General features: G+C 43.6%; 3 protein-coding genes across 5 annotated transcripts; 2 read left to right on the top strand and 1 right to left on the bottom strand.

Moving 5' to 3' along the window:
• Positions 1 to 577: 577 nt before the first annotated feature.
• Positions 578 to 13,502, bottom strand: pth3r (parathyroid hormone 3 receptor). The gene is given in 14 exon segments (XM_077551772.1): positions 578 to 2,878; positions 4,613 to 4,654; positions 4,735 to 4,876; positions 4,938 to 5,032; positions 5,374 to 5,440; positions 5,507 to 5,567; positions 5,638 to 5,791; positions 6,924 to 7,080; positions 7,148 to 7,242; positions 7,312 to 7,436; positions 7,524 to 7,634; positions 8,851 to 8,956; positions 13,282 to 13,386; positions 13,388 to 13,502. Coding segments are annotated over 14 exon segments (1,746 nt in total). The 5' UTR covers positions 13,409 to 13,502; the 3' UTR covers positions 578 to 2,413.
• Positions 13,503 to 14,024: 522 nt separating this feature from the next.
• Positions 14,025 to 16,427, top strand: taco1 (translational activator of mitochondrially encoded cytochrome c oxidase I). The gene is made up of 5 exons (XM_077551779.1): positions 14,025 to 14,812; positions 14,891 to 14,997; positions 15,179 to 15,312; positions 15,681 to 15,846; positions 15,921 to 16,427. The coding sequence occupies exons 1-5, from the start codon at positions 14,599 to 14,601 to the stop codon at positions 16,128 to 16,130; spliced, it is 831 nt and encodes a 276-aa protein (XP_077407905.1). The 5' UTR covers positions 14,025 to 14,598; the 3' UTR covers positions 16,131 to 16,427.
• A 1,537-nt stretch (positions 16,428 to 17,964) lies between these two features.
• Positions 17,965 to 23,789, top strand: kcnh6b (potassium voltage-gated channel, subfamily H (eag-related), member 6b). 3 transcript variants are annotated; one of them, XM_077551767.1, is made up of 12 exons: positions 17,965 to 18,126; positions 18,192 to 18,335; positions 19,050 to 19,475; positions 19,564 to 19,957; positions 20,148 to 20,347; positions 20,416 to 20,668; positions 20,754 to 20,947; positions 21,020 to 21,125; positions 21,194 to 21,463; positions 21,615 to 21,795; positions 21,880 to 22,084; positions 22,175 to 23,787. In XM_077551767.1, exons 2-12 carry the CDS (start codon positions 18,192 to 18,194, stop codon positions 22,403 to 22,405), a joined length of 2,604 nt encoding a protein of 867 aa, XP_077407893.1. In that variant the 5' UTR covers positions 17,965 to 18,126; the 3' UTR covers positions 22,406 to 23,787. The 3 variants fall into 3 exon arrangements, with proteins under 3 accessions (XP_077407893.1, XP_077407894.1, XP_077407895.1); XM_077551768.1 differs by having other exon boundaries at positions 17,971 to 18,335; positions 22,175 to 23,788; XM_077551769.1 differs by lacking the exons at positions 17,965 to 18,126; positions 18,192 to 18,335 and adding an exon at positions 18,405 to 18,785 and having other exon boundaries at positions 22,175 to 23,789.
• Positions 23,790 to 25,201: the final 1,412 nt, after the last annotated feature.

Here is a 25,201-nt window from a genome sequence, read left to right as displayed (position 1 = left end):
TTCAATAAATATAAATGAAATATATATTTATGTTTTAATTGTTTTCTTTGATTTGTTTCCCCAACCAGTTATGCGTTATTTATCAGCGTGACAAAAAAATAAAACAAAAACTACAATATTTGGATGTGTTAACCATTTTACAGATTAATAAAAGATTATGATTTTTCAACTGATTATATGTACAGTATATTTATCATTTATCTCAAGACACCATATTATAAATGTTAAATGGACTGCACAGCACATGTATTTACTACAGTGGTGCATCAAGTTTAATTCATTCCACGACAATGATCGTGACGCAAAACACATCAATCATCTTTCCTCATTTAAACAAATGAAAATGCCATTAATCCATTACAGCCTCACAAAAACATTATCCTGTTTTTTTAAATAAGGAAAATAGCACTCTATAATAGTTTATTTAATACGCTTGTATAGTAACAGAATTAATTAGAATGTAAAGAATTAAACAGTCCATGAATTAGGATGAATTCATTATGTCCACCTCTACTGCCACCGGGGGCAGTATAATACATGAAGACAAATGAACAAGTTTCACAATTACTGTAATTTATATTAGTCATTCCTTGCATAAGATGAAAAATATATATGCTTTTATTTGTTATATTGTTGGTCTATACGTGTTTATTGCTGCATGTATCCCTTGTTTTGCACTCCATTGATGGTATTCATTCAGCGAGCTGTTTGTTATCACACATTAGCATTGAGCTAACAGAATTTAGGGTAAAATTGTATCTTGGATACAGAAAACGTATCGATAGCAAGATTGTGCATATGTACTCGATGTTCTGATTATTATATAAAAATAGAAACAAGACACATACACGCGAACGCCGGTGCAGGTTCAGGTACGGTTTGCTGCGTGAGTCCGCTTCTAAGCAACCCGTGTGAAATTCAGGACGGTGTTGCGAGGTGATAAAGTGGAAAGGTGGCTGGCCAAGAGGAAGGTGAGGGCACTCGCTTGGGAGCCAAAGGCATCTGCGTGGGCCCTCGGGGGCCCCCGTCGGGACTGATGAATAAACAAGAGAACAACGACCAGGCTGCACTGCAGCGCCCAACCCGTCTAGACGTGTCTGACCACAGCCAACTGTTAGGAAGGAATGATCACATTTACAGAAGTTACCGTGGCATTCAAATTGGAACACAGAAGTTTATTTTGGCCCAATATTGAAAAGTCTGTTTTTATGCAGTCTAAACAACAGTATTCTGATTGATATTGCGTTTGTGGAATATGAGTTAAGCAGCAAAATCCACCTGTTTGTATCACTCTTAGGGGGCGGCCATTTTGTCACTTTCAATCGACAGCAAGTGGCAAAATGGCCGCCCGGCGCCCCCTAAGAGTGATAAAAACGTCTAGATTTTTTGCTGCTTAACTCAAATTCCACAAACAAAATATTAAATCAGAATGCTGTGTTTAGGATTAGTGGAGACACATACAGTACACGACATAATACTGTAAAGAAAATATTTGGTCTGACTTCCGTTTAAGGCCATTTAAAAATGATAAATTAAAACTGGAGAGAGACAATACTGTACAGTATTTTTCCACAAACAAAGCCATCTGTGAATATTAACAACTTAAGCGTCCATAACATTAGGTACAGCTGCACAATCTATTACACACCAATACAAGAGCACTTTTAGTCACTCTGTGAGCTTTATTATATCATATTTTGCTTTATTTTTCCTATTCATTTTTTTGCATTTATATTGTACAGTAAGAGTAGTGGCTTGAGATAAGAATGTAATTTGTTCTATTGAAATGACTGGATATGGCATTAATCTGTTCCAGCATACGGAAAAAAACATTAAATAATATATATTTTTTAAAAGCACTCTTTTATAAAAACAGAATAAAAAATAATTAAATAGAATGCAAAGAATCAAACCGTTTTCCAACATTTTGTGCTTCAGTTCAATGGTTCAGTTCATTGTGCTGCTCCTTCTGGTGAGCGCACTTTGGCCACCTGGGGGCAGTATAACACAGACACACGACATGAAGAAGACAGTCACAATCGCTCTGTAAGCTGCAGTAATGTTAGTTGAATGTGAGTATTGTTAATTTAGCTGTCACACGTCAAATGATTAAAAGGTCATAACGCCGTGTCGCAGATGCTATTTGCTAGCCCGTCTACAGCTTCATTGTTTGTTAACAAGACTGTAAATATAATTTTTTTTGTATTAAACTTTTGAATAATATTTTTTTGGTCCGTTTTTATTTCCACTTTTATTGATTTGATTTTGGCAGTTTTGGTCCTCCATAAAGAACTAAATTAACTCACAAGCCGGTACACTTGTATGTGAAGTTTTTTTTTTTTGTATTAGCTTGCCCAGTACAGCACGACGAGTAAGAAGTTCACCAAACAATATTAACGCAATCCATAGATATTTACAAGACGGTCTCCAACTCTTTCACAGACAAGGAAGAGTCCGGATCCGCTTCTCCGGGTGTCTCCGCCAGAGAACTTTTAGGCTCATCGTGTTTCTTGCTACCTCTCGCATGCCTCGCAAAGACCCCCCCGGCCCCCCCCGACCTCCTCGCCGCCATCCCTGAGCTCTCGCATTCACCAGCCGCGTATCTGGGCAGACCGCTTTGCGGGTGGAGGCCGGCCTGGCGGGGCAGCCTGAGCCCCGCCCCGCCGCCTGCGCCGCCATAGCCGACCACGGCTCCGGCGAGGGGAAACGCTCGGTGATTGGCGGCGGACATGCAGACGCTGTGGGTGGTGGTGGCGTGCGACATCATGCCGCCGTAGTAACAGCTGCCGCCGCCGTTACTGCTGGTTATCCGGGCTTTTTGTTTGAGGTCCAGTGCTAGGCTTCTTCTTAGCCACGCCTTCTTCACCTCTGCCTGCACCTGGAAGAAGGACGGAAGTCAGCAAATGTGAAAAATGGAATAGTAGGTCACAAAAATGCAAGTCTGAAAAGTCTCAAATCTTCATCTTTAAATTTCAATTTAAAGTCAAGTGACAGCCAAGTCTCCGTCGTCACAGCCACAGCCAAGTCATTGCCACTCCACAGCAAGTCAAGTCAAGGCAAGTCAGGTCCTGTCACGTCACGCTCGTTCCAGTCCAGTCACGTCCTGTCCTGTCACGACGACCGGCCTAGTCACGTCCCTTCCAATCACGACGACCAGCCTAGTCCACTCACGATGACCAGCCTAATCCCGTCCTGTCCTGTCACGGCGTCCAGTCTAGTCACGTCCTGTCCAATCACGACGACCAGCCTAGTCCAGTCACGTCCTGTCCTGTCACGACGACCAGCCTAGTCACGTCCTGTCCTGTCACGGCGTCCAGTCTAGTCATGTCCTGTCCAGTCGTGATGAGCAGCCTAGTCCTGTCCTGTCCTGTCACGGCGTCCAGTCTAGTCCTGTCCTGTCCTGTCACGACGACCAGCCTAGTCACGTCCTGTCCTGTCACGGCGTCCAGTCTAGTCATGTCCTGTCCAGTCGCGACGACCAGCCTAGTCACGTCCTGTCCACTCACGATGACCAGCCTAATCCCGTCCTGTCCTGTCACGGCGTCCAGTCTAGTCACGTCCTGTCCAATCACAATGACCAGCCTAGTCACGTCCCTTCCAATCACGACGACCAGCCTAGTCCAGTCACGTCCTGTCCTGTCACGACGACCAGCCTAGTCACGTCCTGTCCACTCACGAAGACCAGCCTAATCCCGTCCTGTCCTGTCACGGCGTCCAGTCTAGTCACGTCCTGTCCACTCACGATGACCAGCCTAGTCACGTCCCTTCCAATCACGACGACCAGCCTAGTCCAGTCACGTCCTGTCCTGTCACGACGACCAGCCTAGTCACGTCCTGTCCACTCACGAAGACCAGCCTAATCCCGTCCTGTCCTGTCACGGCGTCCAGTCTAGTCACGTCCTGTCCACTCACGATGACCAGCCTAATCCCGTCCTGTCCTGTCACGGCGTCCAATCTAGTCACGTCCTGTCCAATAACGATGACCAGCCTAGTCCCGTCCCGTCCAATCACGACGACTAGCCTAGTCCAGTCACGTCCTGTCCTGTCACGACGACCAGCCTAGTCACATCCTGTCCTGTCACGGCGTCCAGTCTAGTCATGTCCTGTCCACTCACGACGACCAGCCTAGTCATGTCCTGTCCTGCCATGTCCTGTCCAGTCACGACGATCAGCCTAGTCACGTCACATCCAATCACGACGACCACCCTAGTCTAGTCAAGTCACGTCCTGTCCTGTCACGTCACGACAACCAGCCTAGTCACGTCCTGTCCTGTCAAAAGTCTACAGCCCCCTGTTGAAAAGCTAGACTTTTACTTAATAATAATAATAACAAATAAAAGAATTAGCAAATGGGGCTGTGTTCAGAGTAAGGGTTGATCCGATTTGTCGACTAGTCAAAGTCTCAACTCGACTAGTCCACATCGACGTGTAAAACTTGGCTAATCGCTAATCTCGCGTTTTTGCCGTCTCATTATCCAACTGGCCATTTTACAGATGACTTTTGACCCGTCCGTAACGCTGATGTGGCTGAGATTAGCGATTAGCCTCGCTAGCGTTAGCCATTCCGATTGCTCGGACTCAATATTGTGCCACGAAGTCATCCCGCCATTACCTCGCCATTGCAGAAGCAGTAGATGAAGGCCACAAAAAATCCCTAAAATGATAAAATTGACAATCAATTCCCAAATCACCTCCCTCGATACAACGAGACGCGACGTGTGGACTCTGTCCCACCTGCGATGAGTTAAAGAACATCTCGTAGTGCATCTGCACCTGCCACAGCAGCCCGGATACTTCCGTGTAAGGGAGAGCCATGAAGACCATGTAGTGGACTCCAAACAAGGGCATGAGCACCAGCGTGGACTTTAGAAGCTTCCTGAAGGGGAAGTTCCACGTAAAACACGTTGTGGGAGGGGTTAAGGGAGAGATTCTCTTACCGGTATTGTTGACGAGGATCCAGTTTTCCGGTTTTGGTTTCCCATAATTTGGAGGCCAACACGCGTATGATATTGACAAACAGCAGGAAGTTCACCTGCGCAAAGAGAGCATCAAAAATAATTCACTAATATTTTAATGTTCATATTTTTTCACTGGCCACTTCAATAGCTTCATATTCTATAAGTAGTACTTTTGATACATCAAATCTCATTGAATTCAATGACCAAAAATTGTGAACAGAGTTTTCTTGCTAACGCTGAGGTGGCAAACTGCCGTAGTGTAGCGCCAACTACTGCCAAGGAGGACTTACTGCATGTCAGAATTATTTTTTTTGCCGATATTGGTACTCGCACATCCCGAGTGACTACTATTGCGTGTAACAATGTTCATTCCTGTGGTACCTAATGTAGTGACCGCCAAGTGTATTTTCCTTACAACAATGGCTGCCAGAATGGGAACTTGATAAATCCACTTCAGATTTCCAGCGCTGATGTCCCAACACCTACAAAATCCAAACATGTCATCCCCAATTGTATTTTCAATTCCCGCCATTCTGACGCTGACTCACTGCGTGTCTGCCAGTGACGCCCGCACGCTGACCCAAATGGACACAAACAAAGCCGGAACGCCTGAAAATAGAACGACGGCCATGAATCGGCATGAGCCCGCCTTCTCTTCCCGTCTCCCGAGTAGGCTTACCCCACCCGATGATGGTGAGGGCCCACAGGTAGTTCTTGTCAGAGAGGAAGGCCATGAAGATGAGGCTGTGTAGGTAAAGGCCTTCCACCAGGATCCAGTAATGATTGGTTGCCAGGAAGTAAAGGAAGAAGGTGACGGCTACTTTGCAGCCAGCCTAAACACACACACAAAAACACAAAGAGATAGCAAAGGATGTTTTCTGCTAATGCTGAAGTTTTGATATATAAAATTACATTTCATTTCATTATTACTAGATTATTTTTAGTTACTTTTTTCAAAGATATTATTGTTTAGTTTTATGGGAAATATTTTCTTTTTTTTTTCAGTTTTTCTAAAAAAAAAATTGTTTGTTTTGTTTAAAGAGTTTTTATCTGTTTTTTTAACTAATTTTTTTTCTATTGTTCTTTCTTTTTTTTTTTTTTTTTTTACTGTTTTTCGGATCATTTGTATTCCGTTTTAGAGACTATTTTTTCCTTTTTTTCCCCCCAATTTTTTATTACTGTTTTTCGGAATAATTTGTATCCTGTTTTATAGCCTTTTTTTTTGTCTATTTTTCAATGTTTTGCCGTTTTTCAGAATTGATTTTATTCAGTTTTTTGGACTAATATTTCCCCCTATTTTTCTGAATTCTTCTCTGCTTTTTCTGAAGAATTATTTTTTTTCTGTTTTTCTAAATACATATGTTTTAATGACAGAAAATATATACATTTTTTAAAAAACATGATTTATTTTTTTTTAAATAAGAACAATTATCAGAAAAAGAAAAAAAATCATCTAAAAAACTGGGAAAAAAATTAGCCTGAAAAACTGAATTTATTTATTATTATTGCCATGTCTCGCCCATCCCTATTGTTAACTCTTTGACTGCCAGACGTTTTCAGAAAAGGGATGCCGTGGGTGCCAGCCGATTTAAGCATTTTTGACTGATCTTTCAAGGTCCACAGAAAATGTGTTTGGACTATGGAAACACACATACTGCCATGAAGGATTGGACTCTCATCTTTCATCAGAAAAAAAAAAGTTTGTTTCTACCTTATTCCGTTTTTCCGTAATCAACAATAGAAAATGGTTAGTTTCACCTCTGTTTTGAAACAAACGTCTTTTAACGTCTTTGGCACTCCTCCATAGGATTTTACTAAACGTTATTTAACGTTTTTGGCAGTCAAAGAGTTAATCCACTGATACAACACATACTAAATTCCAATTCCTAAAACCCAAATTCAGACACTGAAATACTTCCATACAGCCACCACGCGAATATGCCCAAATACGGTCTATCATCTTACCATGTGCTGCTTCTGCTCCCCGAGCTCGGCTTCCGCTTCCGCACCCTCGCCGGAGACCGAGTAGAGCACCGCGTCCTTCACGAAGATGCTGACCGCTCGGCATATGAAGGACGTGAAGAGGTGCACGTGGATGTAGTTGCGGGTGCAGTGGAGCCGCCTGAAGAGATGAACGACATACTTTATCATTTGTACACGCATCAACTTTGACGTCCGCTTGATCTTACTTGAAGTAGCAGAGGATGAAGACGGCCACCAGGAGGGACGCCAGAGAGACCGAGTAGCCGACGGTGTACATGAGGTGCAGTCGTTCAAACACCTTCTGCACGACAAAGACAAACACGAGACACAATTGACTCGGCCCAAGTAGTGAATAATTATTCGACAGCACCTCTTCTTGAGTCCTGTAATTGGATGACAAGTAGGCGGTGCACTCGCTGTAGTTTGCCCACGTGCGGTTGATGACGGACACCTGCTCCCAGTTACCAGACGCATCGCAGTGGCGGTAGGCGCGGCCTAGAAAACGGTCGGAGACATCGACGCCATGTGAAAGGTTCCGAGCGCAGCGATGTCACGGGTTCATTAGAAGGCGCGTGCTACTACCTCCGTGGTTGAAGTCGTAGATGTACTCGGGACACCCGACGGACACCAGCTGACCGGCGCTGCTCCTCGGCCAGCAGATGATGCCGTCCCACTCGGGGATGCAGTCGCCTTCTGCAGCGCACACCCAAAAAGGTCAATTAATGATAAATATGACAACGGAAGCAAATTGCATTCACGTGAGGGGAGAAAAAAAAGTTAGATTTTTCTGAGTAATTTAGTTCAGGCTTTTTTTTAATTTTATTTCAGTTTTTCGAAATTATTTATTTATTGGAAAAAAATATTTTATTTATAAATAAATGACATATTTTTCTGTCAGAAAAAATCAGGAAGACAGAAAAAAATATTATTCCGAAAAGCAACCAATAAATCAATCATGTTCAGAAAAACGGGGGAAAAATGTGTCCAAAAAATAAAAATAAAAAATTGTGGAAAAACAGGGGGGGTTATTGCAAAAAACAGAAATAAAATTCCCAAAATAATAGCCCCCGCCGCCCAAAAAAAAAGAATTGAAAGACAGAAAAATGTCAACAAAAAAACAATAGAAAAAAATATTTGTTTAAAAGAAAAGGGGAAATTAGTCAGGAAAAACATTCTGAAAAACACAAAAAAAAAGTTCCCAAAAAAGAAAAAAATAGTCTGAAAAAAAGAAAAAAAATAATTCTTTAAAAAACTGTAATAAATTATTCCATAAAAAATAAATAAATAATCTAGTCTCAAAAAGAAATCCCCCCACCCCCAACAGGGAATACACAATACATTCTTGTATATTGTAACATCACAGATGGTTTAAAAAAGACTAATCTTATTTGTACTGTATTTCAAATAATAACTTAGAATAAAATATAAGGTGAAACCTGAAATAAACTTGAAGTCAATTGTTATGCCTCAAAATGTGTAAACATTTTGTGTAGATAAATAATAAATAATTACTCACAGTGACAGATCAACTGAAATATGAAATGACATATGAAATGGAAAATAAAATAAAATCCACATTAGAATTGTTCAACTGGCGCTGCCGCATCTCGATGATTTGTCCCAAGAAAGCATTGAGCCGATCGTTCCGCTCATCTGCATTTGCATCACAGCGTGAATGAGAAACGCTTTGCCTTTTGTCTGAGCTTCCGTCGGCCTGCAGGATATGACCTGCGTTCACTTGTATCATATCAGCTACGATACATCACGACTGCAATAACAGCGCTTCGCCCATTAAGGATTCACGCTTCCTGACCTTCAATTAAAATTCACAAATAACCAAAAACGATTCCGGTCATCTGCATTTAGAAACTGAATTACTATCACAATAAAAGCAAAAGTGCAAACCGACCTTGCATGAGGGCCATTTGCGACTTGATGCTGTTTTCGCACTTGGCGTGAGCGCCGATCAGCACGAAGATCTGCTCGTCCCGCGTGATGACGTCATCGGAGTCCACCTGTCCAGTTGGGAAAATGGACATTGCTTGTCAGATTGCGCGGACGTGAGAGTTTACCACTTTCCGGTATGTGCGATATGTGAGGCTGCACAGAGCGCCATTTTTTGGGGGGGGGTCAACACCCACTCAAACATGAACAAAGTCATTGCCGTTTGTAAGGGGAATTTGAGGAATTTTTTTGTTGGTGGTCGTGTGTGTGTGTGCGTGCGCTTTAAGCTATAGCTACTCGGAGTGTAAATCTTTGACTGTCTCACGATTCGATTTGATTCCGATTTTTTGGGGGCCTGCGATTCAAATGGTTTGACTGACAATGATTTCTGCTTCAATTCATAGATGTACAAAGAATCATCATGATCTACTTCAGTCCGACTTGCCTATGCTAATTAGCGCGCTACTTTTATCACTCAAAAGAACGGCTATTCATACAAAACGCTTCATTACTCACCGGCATATGCGCGTCCTACGCTGCAAAAAAAACAACAACTTTTATTGACATAACTTGATCATGACTTTTTCCTTCCACTCTCTACAGTGTATCAGAACACACGGAACCACACTGCCCCTAAGTGGCCAAATCGTGTACAACATGAACAGCGCTCCCAAAAAAGGCCAAGACAGTATAAAATAATGGGACATTTAAAATCGATTCTTAATCGTACTAAATGAGATTTTTTTTTTTTTTGGGCACACCCCTAATAGCTCCCCAACCACCTTTTGGACAATCCCCTATTCTTATAACATTCCGGCTTTATTCTCTGAACGTTACAATCATCGATGCTAGTTTTGTTAGCTATCTATGGCGTTTTCTACTGTGAGTTAGCATTAAGCTAACAGACTGTCATAACTCATTTGGTCAAATACGCAATGTGGAAATCGCTTTGTGTGATGTTTAGTTTGACAGCAAACTTCAAATGGGCGTGGCAGGAAGCAGTATTTAGACTTTGTCACTTCCCGCCGCTGACCACCGCCAAAGACAAACAATCGCAGCAATGTCGGCTCATTCACCATTTTTCACCAACTAGGGCAATCTGTCAGCTCTCCCGGAAGATTTTGATGAGCTGCCTCAAGGTGTTGTGAAATAGTTGAGAGAGGACGCGGTATGTGATGATGCGCCGCCAACCCCTTTTGCTTCCCACCGCCGGATAGGCTCTTAACCCCCGACGAACATGCGGCGGGACACAAGTGTGGCCTTTGTGTGCAAAAAAAATAAATAAAAAATAATAATGCTGCGTCGGGTTATGACTTCTCGTATAAAAGTTTTTTGTTTTGTTTTAGGTTTGAGGTTTTGTTGCTTCACGGGATTCAATGTTAGCACGGCCACCAGCAACCAGATCGCCATTAAATCTCTATTTTTTCTCTAAACATCTCAATAGTGGATTAGACGTCAAAGAAAAAGGTCAAGAAACCCAAAAGACACATTTCATTAAGCGGCCCATTAAAATAAACCGCCAGTAGGTGAATTTGGCTTTGGCTCGGAATGTTGAGCGGGTATCATTTGTTTTCAGAGAGCGAACGCTCAGCCTAAGTCAATACGGACATATTGCGAAATGCAATCGCGGCGGTGAATCTCATGTGGTGATTCCTGGAAGAAGTGTTTTTGCGTGTTGCGTGTGTTACAGACAGCGCAGCGGAAGCTCCGGCATGTGGTTTGACTGATGGAATATATCAGATAGCACATGAAAGTAAAAAAGCCTGCCACAGTTTGGCTTTAGCCCCTGATGCTAGCTAGTTAGCTAGCTCCCTAGCAGGGAAACGAGAACCATGGGAGCTAGCACACGAAAGTAAAAAAGCCTGCCACAGTTTGGCTTTAGCCCCTGATGCTAGCTAGTTAGCTAGCTCCCTAGCAGGGAAACGAGAACCATGGGAGCTAGCACATGAAAGTAAAAAAGCCTGCCACAGTTTGGCTTTAGCCCCTGATGCTAGCTAGTTAGCTAACTCCCTAGCAGGTATAGGAGCACCATGGGAGCTAGCTAGCTAGCACACGAAAGTAAAAAGCCTGCCACAGTTTGGCTTTAACCCCTGATGCTAGCTAGTTAGCTAACTCCCTAGCAGGTATAGGAGCACCATGGGAGCTAGCTAGCTAGCACACGAAAGTAAAAAGCCTGCCACAGTTTGGCTTTAGCCCCTGATGCTAGCTAGGTAGCTAGCTAATAATTAACAAATAAAATACAGGAGGAGACCCAAATTCCTAAAGAAAGAAAGCAAACAACAGTAAGACTGGATTACAGAAGAAAGAGGAACGAGTGTTTACGGCTTGAAGTGAAGCATTCTGGGACTCCACAATTAGCATTCCCGTCTGGGAATGTGGCGTCACGTATGCGCCATGTCACATTTCAAACGCATGAAAAATAAGGAAGACTATTTATTTATTTATTTTAAATAAAAACAAGTAGCCCATTTATGTTAAGTGAAATCCATCCATCCACATAAAATAAAAGAATTAATAATAAATCTACAATGAGTAAAATAATTACTGAAGTCAAAAAAAATGCTGTCTTGTCAATTTTACACTCTAAAAACAGTTGGGGCAAAAATAACCCAATTATGAGTCAATTTGACCCAACTTTCTGGGTTGTTTTATACAAAATTACCCAATTTATTGACCCAAATAAAGCATCTGACCAATATTTGAGTTGTTTTACTCTAAAAGACAAATTCTTGACTGAAAGTTGGGTCAAATTGACCCAAATAGAGGTCAATTCTTTACCCATAGTTGGGCTATTTTTGATCCAACTGTTTTCAGAGTGTATGTTAAACGGTTTATGTCTTAATCTGTTGAATGTAACTAATACAGTAACTTCTAAACTAATTTAGTCACTGAAAAAAATCAAGTAATCAGTAACATAACTAAGTTACTTTTAAAGTCAAGTAATCAGTAAAGTAACACGTTTACTTTTCAAGGTAACTGGAAACACATGATTAATAATTACATATTAAAGGTCAGTTGAGCACATATTAGATGTCGTACTAAAAATATGAGAAAATTAAATAATGAGAATAAGGTCAAACTACTCAACACTTAATGGAGAATTGATATGGTTTTCATCAACCCTTCTGAGGTGACATCACAAAGAAGAAGAAAAACACGTGGAATTTATTATTGAAAGGAATTCTTGATGGTTTGAACACCAAAAGAGAGAATAAATTGTAAATGACCGTAACTGTTGCGCAATACGTTTGCGCTGACGTCCAGATGGCAATGAATTATCCGACCGCACTTTGACCCGTGTCCACAACTTTTAATTCTGAGGCCGAGCGAGCAGCCGGCCCAACGTCGCCCCGAGATGGACGCTCGCCATCGACCCCGCCAAGATGAACTTTCGGAGGGTGAAAGGTGCCTGGGCTGTCAGCGCTAATGGAGATTTGTGAGGGAAAGCAGACACCAGGTTATCGTCTGATGCTGGAGATTGGGAGGGTTAGATTCCTGCTTTGTCGCGTGGCAGGTCGGGACTTTGGTCATGGGGTAACGAAACAAAAAAATTATAATCATTTTAATAATCCAACAACAAATGTTGGTCAAGATCCCCCCCCCCCCCCCCCCCCCCCCGCAACAAAAAAAAGGATACAGAAATGTTTTTAAAAAAAAAATGTTTACTGCTACTTTAAGGCTGCTGCTGCTGCAAAAAAAAAATTAAAATGTTTGTTTTGATTTGCGGGAGCAAAATTCAAGAGTTCTATTTGTCTTCAGTTCTTTTTTCAATTTGTCAAAAACTGCTACTAATACTATTACTGTCAAACTTAAAATAAAACACAATTATCGTACACATTAGGATTTTATAACAGCGCAAATGTACATTCTTCTAGCTTAATGCTACTTATATTGTTAGAAATTTTACCACCTGCTTTAGGTCTGCGCTCTACTAAGGGGCCCATTTGTGTGGCTTTGGATTTTAGAAATCAAATTAGACGCACGTCTAAAATACGCCTTCCATTGCTTTTACATTTCTGCTGAAAGCCCGCCATGTTTCCTGGAAAAACAAAACAAAAAAAAAAACCTTCACACTGCTCTGTGACATTTTCCATATTTGGCCTCAAGTCGGGAGTGGCATTTCTTACATTCGTATGTCGCTGTGGGACAATGTTTGATTCATAACATTAAATGACATTTTAAAGTATAGACTGTATTTTTCAAACATAGTTTAGGGCTGGAATAAAAATAAAAAAAATAATAATAATAATAAATATGAATATTTTTGACAAATTGGCACCCTTGCAAAAAGAAAATTGAAAAACCCTCGTCTGAGCTTGTACTCTTTTACCAATTTGGAATTGTATGATACAGTCAATAAGTCCAATCAGCTAAACATGAAAAAGGCCCCACTTACCAGTGCTGTTACAGTTATTACACTGTGAAGAAGAACCAAAAGAGCAAGTCCAAGTCCAAGCAACATCCCGTCTTTCATTGTGGCAACTTCAGCTGGGTGTTGATAAATTTTCCACGCGAAACCTCATGTCCACTCATCCCAAAACTCTCACCTGAGCTCCTTTCCTAAATACATAAATAAATTACAGTTCAGGGTCTCTTTGGTGCACCATGGTTGTTCAGATTGTGATGTTGCTCCGCATGGCTCAGTGGACACAATGACGGAGAGCGAGAAAGGGAAAGTGCAGAAGAAACGTGCTACCTTGTGGGGAGGAGAGAGAGGGAAGAAGCACTGGGGGAGGACACCTCCTCCTCCTCCTGCAGTTGTTTGGAAGGTTATCTCTCACAAGGGGTCTCATCTTGACTGACAGACACTCTAGAATCAGGACAATATCAAGTAAACTTGCCTTTAGATATGAACAGCCTCAACCTTTTTACTAAAATAAACAAATAAATGATCATCAAACTTTACAATACATATAGTCTGGCATAAGTAAAAAATGTCCAAGATACCCAATTATGATATGGGGCTTTTTCAGGCAAATTTGAATGAATTAGCCCAAAAATTACAAAATGGCTGCTACAAACCAAAATGGATGACGTGCTGTTCAAATTAATGTATGGATCGTTGAAGCCAAGTTTGTCTAGCTATCCAGTGGTGATACAGAGTGAATTTGTAGGAAGTTTTCGACCAAAAAAAGGGCCAGTTTTCACTCATGCGGGGAACCCCAAAAATAGGTAATTAATTGATCGAATAATGATAATAAACAAAACGATTACAAGCGGGCCTAATTGTCCGTTATATCTTTCCAAATTTTGGAGGCACGGTTCGGATGACGGAAAGGCGGTTGATTGGTTGAGAGCCAGGAAGTGGCATTCGCGTGCTGTGGTTGATGAATAATAGGGAATTTATCATTTTGAGTTTTGGCGTGCGTCCGTAGTTACGGTTGAGAGTAAATATATAAATAAAACAACAATTTGGAAAGACGTAATAAATATATAAACAACCATGGAATGCATTACACTGAATATTTGGTAATACGGAAGCCTGGCTTCGCCTCGCGTCATCATACCCGGAAGTGACGGGTTCATAACAAGGACGGTCTCATGTTGTCTAAAACTTGTAAATTATCGAACATTAAGCAGTCTTAATTTCATTCATTGTACAAAGTTTAGCAGAAGTAAGTTGACAGCCCGTTTGGGTGAATTTTTTTTTATCGCCATGTTACTGTAGTCGGTAAGAACCGTGTAGTTTGCGTTTGTATGCGAAGGGCATGGCATGGCGGGGCGAGTGGTGCTGGGAGCTATTCGGACCGTGCGACCTATCGAGCGGGTTTGGAGGTGTCCTCCTTACCGGGCTGTGCACCTGAGCTCCGCCTTGTGCGCAGGCCACAACAAGTGGTCTAAAGTGAAACACATTAAAGGTCCTAAAGATGCGGCGAGGGGGCGAATGATAAACAGGTTTGTCATGTTGATCAAGAATGTGGTGAAAGGTGAGCATAACTGGACGGATTAAAAAAAAAAAAAACTTTTTAATCTCTGTTTATCTGAGTAATCATTTTCCTTTGTAGAAGGCGGACCCAATCCAGACATGAACCTCAATTTAGCCCATCTCCTGGAGCAGTGCAGAAACAAGAACATACCGAAAGCAACCATCGAGAATGCAATCAAGAATGTGGTGCGTTTGTAATCTTGGGTCGTAATTCTATTCCATGCATCCATTTCCTAAGCACATTTCCTACACACTTAACCTCATCAGGATGGTGGGTTGAGGTGGCATTGACATTTGTCAATTAGCGTGCACCTCCCATCGCACAACAGCGCACGATTAAGGCCTTTTCTGTGTTCTCCGCCCACAGGAAAAGGCGAAGTCCATGTCACAGTTGATGTTTGAAGCTCGGGGACCGGGTGGATACCTTCTGCTCATTGAAGTCCTGACTGATAACAGCACGCGCAGCAAGCAGGACGTCAGAAGCATCCTCAGTAAAAACGGGTCAGGCGGGCTTCCAGTTTGTTTATTTCCACTCTGATTTTACAGCCAAAACATTTATCTGAATGTCACACAAAGAAAGGATTTACACAGCAGGTCCAATTGACCATTTCTGATTTAATCCCTATATTATTTTTTTTTGGGGGGGGGGGGGCAACTCCACACGCATCAACACTGGAATTTCAATATTGCTTTATATTGTCTTCTTCTTTTACAAATGAATGAAATAAATTGAATTGACTAGTCTAAAAAGTATGTAATTACTTACGGATGCCACAAGTTGGCAGTAAAGCACTACCTTCTCTACACTACACTCTGAATCCATAACGGGTACCTGCCTGACCCAGGTGTGATTGTGTATCCATCCACAGGGGGATGTTATCAGAGGGAGCCCTCTTTAACTTTAACAAGAAGGGCGTGGTGGTGGTACCTGGTCAGAATGTCACAGCCGACCGAGCACTGGAGCTGGCCATAGAGGCCGGAGCGGAGGACGTCCAAGAGACGGAGGACGAGGAGGACGAAGCGCCCCTCCTGCGGGTATAACAAAAACAAATGAACCTACTTGAGATTTTCCATCTGTACTCACTGACAGTTTTTTTTTTTTCTTCTAGTTCATTTGCGACAATGCGGACCTGCGGGAGGTGCGGGCGTCCCTGGAGGAGCTGGGGATGAAGGTGATGTCATCAGACTCGGAGTTTGTCCCTCGCGACTTGTTGCCTCTGGACCAGGAGCAGCTGGAGGCGGCTTCGGCGCTCATCGAAGCCCTCAGCGACTGTCCGGACGTGGTTCGGATCTGGGACAATATCCAGGCTCTGAGCTGAGAGGGTTTCCATGAGACTCTGTGGACACTTTTTTGCATATTCAGCGTGTGTATTATTTGCACACGAGAAAGGGGAAGAGATGCTTTTATTGTATATAATATTATATTATAATTATATATTATAATAAGAACTGATGCAATTGGCCAAAAATCATACATGAAAAAAAAAATCATGTTTTTTTTAATCAATTGTGGGCTTCTGTGTGGTATTTTGTTGTATTAATTAAACAACTACAATAATGATTTCAAGTGGAAGACGCTTGACAATGCAGCAATAAAGATGAAGGTCAAAAGTGAAGGACCAATGTCATCACGGATCATTTCACCCTCGCAGCATTATTGCAGTGTCAACAATGCAGTCAATAAGATAACACATTAGTGGTATGGCATGCAACATATCGAACACTTTCGGTACGTTATGGAGTACGGAAGCGTATTGCATTCACTTGAAAAAAAAAAAAGTCCTGTTTTTTTAAATAATTTTTTTTCCTCTGTTTTTCGGAATAATTTTTTTTCCTCTGTTTTTCGGAATAATTTTTTTTTCTGTTTTTTTAAATAATTTTTTTCCTCTGTTTTTCTAAATATTTTTTTTCCCTCTGTTTTTCTGAATATTTTTTTTTCTGTTTTTTTTAAATAATTTTTTTTCCTCTGTTTTTCTGAATAATTTTTTTTCTGTTTTTCGGACTAATTTTTTTTTTAAGGGGTTTTCCCTCAGAGATTAGAGAACAAACAACAATACAGTATACACATTCATTCCTTTATTGAGAGCCAGTAAGTAAAAAAAAATATTTAAAAAAACAGAAAAAAAAAAAATCCGAAAAACAGGAAAAAAAATTATTTAAAAAAACAGAAAAAAAAAAATTCCGAAAAACAGAGGGAAAAAAAATATTTAAAAAAACAGAGGACTTTTTTTTTTTTTTTCAAGTGAATGCAATACGCTTCCGTACAATACGCTTCCGTAATGGAGGATATTTTCGGACTGCTCAATGAAAGGCATAGAAAACTAGTTTTGTAAATAATACAATAGTTGTGTTTCTAAATTTCGAATACCAAATAGCTCTCGAGAACCCCCCGAAATGTTTTTTTTTTTTTTGTCAATATCTCTTTCTTGACCAAATAAAAATATTAAGACTTTTTTTATCTGCTTTTTGGGGGTTAGGATTTTCTTGCCATATCATGTAATCGTTTAAACCTTTTTAGCCATTAGAGGAGAACAAAAGTGAGCTACATGATGAAGATATTAAAGGTTTGTTTTTATTACAAAGCTAAGTTTGCTCTTGACTAGTTAGCATAGTAGCTAAGACAGCTAGCATAGCAGCTTATACAGATAGCATGGCAGCTAATAGAGATAGCATGTAGGCTACTGAACAAAAATCCCGTTACTGAAATTACAGTAATAATAAAATCAAATTAGTATTGTAATAAAATGTTACTTACCTTAAAGGATGTACTAAGCAATATTTTTTAAGATGATATTTTCCAGGTTCCAGGTATTACGCCCAAAAAAAAAAACGCTATGATACGACAAATAAGATAATGTTTTTTTTTGAGAAAACAACAAAATCATCTAAAATAAATAGCTCGGTTTTTCAAAAATATCAGTGTCCAAATTGTCCATTCATTGTTAATTCTGGATTGACCCATAAATATGTAGCAACAACTACGTCGAGGATCGATAGAACGCAATGTAATATGTCAACAGGGGAAGTCCGTTGTAACAGCCCTGCAGCTTCATTTCTGTGTTTACCAATGACAGTCATTGATTTTCCCCTCACTTTCATGGGGGCTACAACGTGGCATCGATCGGTTTCCCAGCATTGGCGAAGACATGCGAGCTGCGGGCCACAGAGTCAGAGAGGAGGGTCCGACGCTGACATTTGCATCCGTTCTCACAACTACAGAGCCATGAATGAGAAGGGGGACTATTCTTGATCGCATACATGGATTCTTGACTTTTGGAGCGGAAAAAGGACCGAAGTTCCACAGATTCAAATCAGGTATGTTTGATCCTTGACCTTTTCATGTCAAATTGCGGATGGGAAGAATACTCCTCTTCCTGTAGATGTCCGACTCGGACCCGTTGAAGTGCGGGGGGCCAGCCGGCAGGATCCCCGAATGCCGATCTCCCCCAGTCCCCAGGATGGAGCTTCTCAGTCCCTCAAAGGTGAAGGATCGCTCTCAGAACGTCACAGAGAAGGTCACCCAGGTACGATTGAGGAGTCCATAGTTGGTGTCGGTTCAGGTTTTTAAAATGTATTTTAAAGTCATACGCTCACGATTGCCGTTAAATGGACTGCAAGTGGAAAAATCAGTAGTTTGTCCGGTGGCTCCGTTTTGCTTCCGGGTGACAAACAAGAGTTTCATTGAGCCGCGGTTTAATTGAGTTGCTGCCCAGGGGCTCGGCATTCTGCATCACTGCCTCTCTGGGACGCCGGCTGCTACCGGAGCTCCTAAACATCAAAAAGCTAGAACCAGAACCAGCTAGAAGCTTCCAATGAGACTAAAGAGAAGATTTCCACGCCAGAGTTCTAGCGCCAGGATGTTCTTCTTAGCCTAGCTGGATATAATTTGAATAACTTGTTTTTTTCCTTCACTGAGAGAAGCACTGGCTTTCAGGATGCACCGTCATGGACAAGACAGAACCCAGTCTCGAAAGGTTTCTATTTAGTGAGCTCTCATAGTTGGATGGAGGTAACTGGACTTGGTAGTTGAAGACTTCAAAGAGTCAAGAGCCAAGCTACCTCCATTGGACTTTTGTGATTCTTTGGATTGTGTTTGGTCAATCTTCTTCTTGCCATTGAAGTTTCACATTTAATCCAAACCCTTTGAGCCTTTAATTGATATCCTTGGTATCCGATTTACACTCTTGTCTTTTGGACATTCCCGATCTAGTTATTGCTCCATTTTTTTTCTGCTTCAGGTTCTCTCCCTGGAGTCTGACGTACTGCCGGAACATAAACTTCAAGTCCCAGAGACAACGCGGTGGATCTTGCTCCACTACAGTCCCTTCAAGGCCTTCTGGGACTGGATCATTCTCCTCCTGGTGCTCTACACGGCGGTGTTCACTCCGTACTCGGCCACGTTCCTCTTGGACGAGCATGGCGACGCGCGGCAGAGGATCTGCGGCTACATGTGCGACCCGCTCAACGTGGCCGACCTGATGGTGGACGTCCTGTTCATCGTGGACATCGTCATCAACCTGCGCACCACTTACGTGGACCACAACGACGAGGTGGTGACGCAGCCCGGTCGGATCGCCAAGCACTACATCAAAGGGTGGTTTCCTATTGATCTGTTTGCGGCGATCCCCTTTGACCTTCTGATTTTTAGGTCTGGCTCTGACGAGGTAAGACCATCACTGGTTCCCAACCAATTTTCACTGCATTGGTCATTTGTATTGCCGTTCCTTAATCATCCCTTCCATACTTCCACAGATGGCGACCTTAACAAGCCTGCTCAAAACAGCTCGCTTGCTGCGGTTGGTCCGCGTGGCGAGAAAACTGGACCGTTACTCCGAGTACGGAGCCGCGGTTCTCTTCCTGCTCATGTGCACTTTCGTGCTCATCGCCCACTGGCTGGCCTGCATCTGGTACGCAATCGGCTTCGTGGAGAGGCCCTACACCGAGACCGGTTGGCTGGACAACCTGGCCGAGCAGCTCGGCAAGACGTACAACGACAACGACTCCGGCTCCGGGCCGTCCGTGAAAGACAAATACGTGACCGCTCTGTACTTCACCTTGAGCAGTCTGACCAGCGTCGGGTTCGGGAATGTTTCTCCCAACACAAACTCGGAGAAGATCTTCTCCATCTGTGTCATGGTCATTGGCTGTGAGTACATCGATTCTTTAGAGTGACTTCCCAACCACTGTGCTAATTTCACATCATTGATCTGTCATAAGATATGACATCAAATTAAAGCCCAATTTCAAATGAACCAAGAAATTTATTGGTCAACTGGTAAGTTGGGAAACTGGCCTGACTGGAAAAAGCATGTTGTGTTCTGCTTCCTCCCTGCCAGCTCTTATGTATGCCAGCATATTCGGGAACGTGTCAGCCATAATCCAACGGCTGTACTCCGGTACGACTCGCTACCACACCCAGATGCTACGTGTCAAAGAGTTCATTCGCTTCCACCAAATCCCCGTCAGCCTGCGCCAGCGACTGGAGGAATACTTCCAGCACGCCTGGTCCTACACAAACGGCATCGACATGAACGCTGTAAATAAGTTTGCCCAATGACCTTAGGGGTGTGGAAGTCCACCTCACAGTTGTCTTCTCCCACGCAGGTGTTGAAGGGCTTCCCAGAGTCCCTGCAAGCAGACATTTGCCTGCACTTGAACCGAACCCTGCTCCAGACGTGCAAGGCTTTCCGCGGTGGAAGCCAGGCCTGCCTGCGAGCCTTGACTCTGAGGTTCAAGACGGTCCACGCGCCTCCGGGCGACACCCTCATCCACTACGGAGACATGCTTGACTCGCTCTTCTTCATTTCGCGGGGTTCCATCCAAGTCATCAGGGATGATGCGGTGGTTGCTATTCTAGGTAAAGTGTGCCCATCTGCATCTTAGAACCGTGGTTCAACCTGATTACCAATTCCTGACTCAATGAGATGTGGGATCTCTTATAGAGAAGGATGGCATATTTGGTGAGCCGGTCCACCTTTATGATGAGCCTGGGAAGTCCAATTCGGATGTGGTCACAATCACTTATTGTGACCTGCACCGGATTCGGAGGGACGACCTGCTGGAGGTTCTGGATATGTACCCCGGCTTTGCAGACAACTTCTGGAGGAACCTGGACTTGACGTTCGACCTCAGAGATGTAGGTTTGGAAATCTGTGACACTTTTGGATTTCTAAAGATAACTACAATATAGAGTTCTACGGTCTATCAGGCAGATCAAGCGGTGCCGATATCAACTGACGATTCAGGAGACGACAGCGATTACCGCCACAGGTCAAGACACAAAATCCACTCTCTGGACTGCAGAATCAGACCAGGTGAGGCGTCTGGATTTCCTGCTTTCAATTCAACCATCAAGTCTTCATATGTCATCGTCCTAAAACAGACGGAATGGATCATGAGGATTCCTACCCTCTTCAGTCCTGCCGGCATCGCTGCTCCCCACCCCAAGCCCACTGGCAAGACGGCTGTAGCTGCGGTTCCCCGTGTTCCCAGTCCAGTGAGGACTCGACGAAACCTCTTGCTCAAGGCACCAAAGTAGAGTTTTACCCTTCCGAAGAAGGCGGACGGGAGTACGCCCCCTCTGAGGTGCAGCTGCTACCCCCGAGTGACGCTTCGATGGAAAGGAAAGCGGTATTAGACCGGACTCGTCAAGGTACAGCTGTTTTCTCCAAGCAAGTCCCAAGTCCAAAAACTGGCAATGTGACTTGAGTCCCCCAAATCTACCAATAATTGCTCAAAGAGGCCTAAAGCACCACCAAGTCAGACGGAAGGACTAGCCATTGTTTTATTTCCATTGTCCGCAGCTTCTTCTTTAAACGTGCCGGACATGTTGCACTACTGGACGGATCGACGATCTCAACAGTTCTCTAGTCGGGCCCGGCGGTCATCTTCGGTCCGCAACTCCTACCATCCGCCACCCTTCGTTGAAGAGCGGCCCAGCGAGCTTGAATCTCGACTAGAAGTTTTGCATTCGCAGCTGAACAGGTCAGTTTTAAATCCACAGGCGTGAAAGTAAACACATTTTGATGTGTACTTTGGACACCCCCTGATTATCTTTGACTTGCCCAGATTGGAGACCCGCATGACGGCCGACATCAACGTCATCCTCCAGCTTCTACAGCGGCAGATCGCTCCGGTCCCTCCGGCTTACAGCACCGTGTCGTCTCGGACGCTCTCGACTGACTCGACGGGCCTGTACGGCAGCGGCGCACCCGTGCTGCATGCGATGTACCCCGTTGCCCCCTTGCAGATCGACAGCCCGGCACCAACTCCGGTATGGTTAACAGTCACCATTGGACTCACACTCGAAGTACAGATACTGCGGTAAAAGTCTTCATCATTTTTTTCATCTGTGTTACTGTAGAGTTCTACCGAGTCCGAAATGAAATTCACAGAGAAGTCCCAAGAGTCGGCATCCAGCGGCATCCCCGGAACGGAAACTCATCCGAGTTCAACCGCGGAACGGCCACATCCCGTGAACCCGGGGACGTGCGCCTCCCTGCGTTACCCCTCGCTGCCGGACAACCTAGACATGACCTCAGGACAGTCTGAGATCCAAAAACATCTCTCAGACCCAGTACTTCCTGTCATCTAAACTGGGTCTCGGTTAGTCCCAAAATGGACATGAGTCTTAAGACTTGACTCGACTAAGACTGAAGTCACCAATTTTACACTTGAGATATGCTGAGTGGAAACTTATGAACGACCCCAACTACATTAAACGTTTAAAAATGTGACTAAGAAACAGTTCTCAATTGCCTTAACTGGTTTAACCTAGAATACATAAATAACAAATCTTGCATTGTATTATGCGGTCTCAACTTTCAGCAAATGGGGTTCGGGTTCCTACCCTAGGATTGTCTCTAGTGCAGCTTTGACCCCGAGGCTTTCCGGACAATCATATTGGATAAAGATCCAGTCAAGCCGAGTGGAGGTCCACTAGACTTTATTGATCCCTCTCCATGCAGTATGTGGTTCTATATGACCCGCGGCAGCAGCTACATGACCCAGATTTTATCCTAGTGCTCATCCATCCTATGTTTTATCAAATGAAAGGACAGGCCATCAGCATTTCAAACGAGTCTTTAAAATTTTTGTAAGCAGATCGTTCCAGATCGCTCATTGCTGGCCCAACTGACATTAAAGCAGCGTTGGAAATGGCAAGAAAAGTTTTTAAGTCGCGTATTAGCCATCACATGACGTTTCTCAAAACAGGATCAGAGCATCCTGTCACTTGTAATCCGTAGATTCCGCAGACAACAAACTTATACCCTTCAAGGGTCATCCAGGGGTCACAGATTTGGGTATGCATGCGTGGTCCAAAAAAAGAACACCAAACTTCTAGAGCAGGCAGTCTTGGCAAGCCAGGGTAAGTCTATCCAGAGGGTTGCACTTGAACCCAGAATCAACAAAAACTCGATTCAGTGGATTCCTTAAAGAGCGATAAAGCTTTACATGTACGAACTTTGGGTTGTTCAAAGGATTCAAGCGGAGGTTTATGATGTTTAACAACCTAAAGCATACATTTTGGATCGATTTTCCCCGGCTTTACGCAAAAATGCCTGCTCTAGGAGTTTAGTGTTTTCATCAGTAGCGAGAGTAGCAGGCCTCGTGTCGCGTGGTTTTTCAAGAACAGATTCTGTTTTGAAAAGCTTGCGATGTATCGCATAAATCAGGGGTGCCCAAGTCTGGTCCTCGAGAGCCCCTATCCAGCCGTGTTTCTTCTCCACCAACACACCTGATTCGTGATTGGAATTGTTATCAGGCTTTTTTTGCAAAGCTTGCTGATGAGTTGATCGTTGGACTCAGCTGGGTTGGAGGAGGGAGACATGGAAATCGAGGAGCGGACTTTTTGGCAGCTCTGGCATAATTTGCAGCCGTAAAGCTGCTCGAACAGTTTAACTTCGGTCAGGGACGGGAAAAACTTCTTACCAGGTCAGCCATGGGCAAAAGAATGAAAAAACTGCAAAGCCTAAGCTGTCTAGGACTTAAGTCCGTCTGTCCAAATGATACTAAAAATATTTATTTTTTTAAAGCGCATACTCGTAGTGACTTTTGGAAGACCCTGTAAGCCAGTGGTCCTCAACCCTGATCCTCAGGGACCGGTATCCAGCCTGTTTTCCATGTCTCCCACAGCCAACACAGGTGGAGATCGTTATCAGCCTTCTCCAGAGATTGCTGATTAGCTGATGATATGAATCACCTGTGTTGGCTGTGGGAGGCATGGAAAACAGGCTGGATACCGGTCCCTGAGGACCAGGGTTGGGAACCTCTGGTTTACAGGGTCTTCCAAAAGTCACTACGAGTATGCGCTTGAAAAGAATAAATATTTTTAGTATCATTTGGACAGACGGACTTAAGTCCTAGACAGGACCAGGGTTGGGAACCTCTGCTGTAAACGACATCAACCAGCACTACTTTGTGTGAAGATTATCTTGACCAGGCTGCACACAGAGACTGAAATCTCATTGACTTAAGTGGAAAATCTTCCAAATAAGATTGAAATAAAGCGAGCTGTGTCATTGTAAACACATTAGTTTGGTTATCATCACACGCCTCAGCTCTCCTGCTCTTTTCCATAAATACGTGCTGCGCCTGGCAAAACCAACCAGGAATTTGCAAGTTGTTGTTATAGGGAAGGTTCGCGACCCATGACCCAGTCGGTAGTAGCCCAAATAGTGAGCGCAACCGCTTGCCGGATTTGCTCTTTTTGCGGCGCAGCGGCTTCGAGGATGGTCAACAATTCTTCCGTCCGTCCAGGTTACGGGGACGCACCCATTTTGGAGTACTGCGTCGGCATGGAGACCGGTCTGTATATCTGGATGGTTTCTTCGATGATTTGCAGCGCGGTGGGCCTTCCCGCGGGTTTTGCCACCCTGTGGGAGATTTTCAAGGCCTACAGAGCCGGAGCGGCTTTAACGTCCTTAAACCTGTTCGTGTTGAACGTGTCATCCATGGACATCATCTTTTTACTCTTTCTACCGATGTCCGTCATTAATCAGCTCACATTGAATATCTTGTGGGTGGAAGCCTTCTCCAACTTGCTGTACGCCTTGAACATATGCGGCCGACCCCTCCTGATGGCGTGCATCTGCATGGATTTCTACGTGGCTGTGATTCACCCCATTTTCTACCGCAGGATGAAGAGTCAGACTCCCAGGCTGGTGGCGGTGGGCATCGTCTGGATTGTGACTTTGGTGACGGGCGGGCTATACTTTCGCTTCCACATGTTGTACTTGACCTTGTTTTCCACGTCGTTCTTCATCGCCGCCATGGCGATCATCGGCATCTGCGACACGTTCATCCTGCTCGAGTTGATCGCGCCCGGACGGAACAGAAAAGGTGTCCACCCGCAAAAGCAGAGAGCCATTCACATACTCACCAACAGCAT

The sequence above is a fragment of the Vanacampus margaritifer genome, chromosome 18 (genome assembly GCF_051991255.1).
Source record: "Vanacampus margaritifer isolate UIUO_Vmar chromosome 18, RoL_Vmar_1.0, whole genome shotgun sequence".
Taxonomy (NCBI): Eukaryota; Metazoa; Chordata; class Actinopteri; order Syngnathiformes; family Syngnathidae; genus Vanacampus; species Vanacampus margaritifer.
The sequence above is the reverse complement of the archived record's forward strand: the minus strand, read 5'-3'. Positions and strand labels throughout refer to the sequence as shown.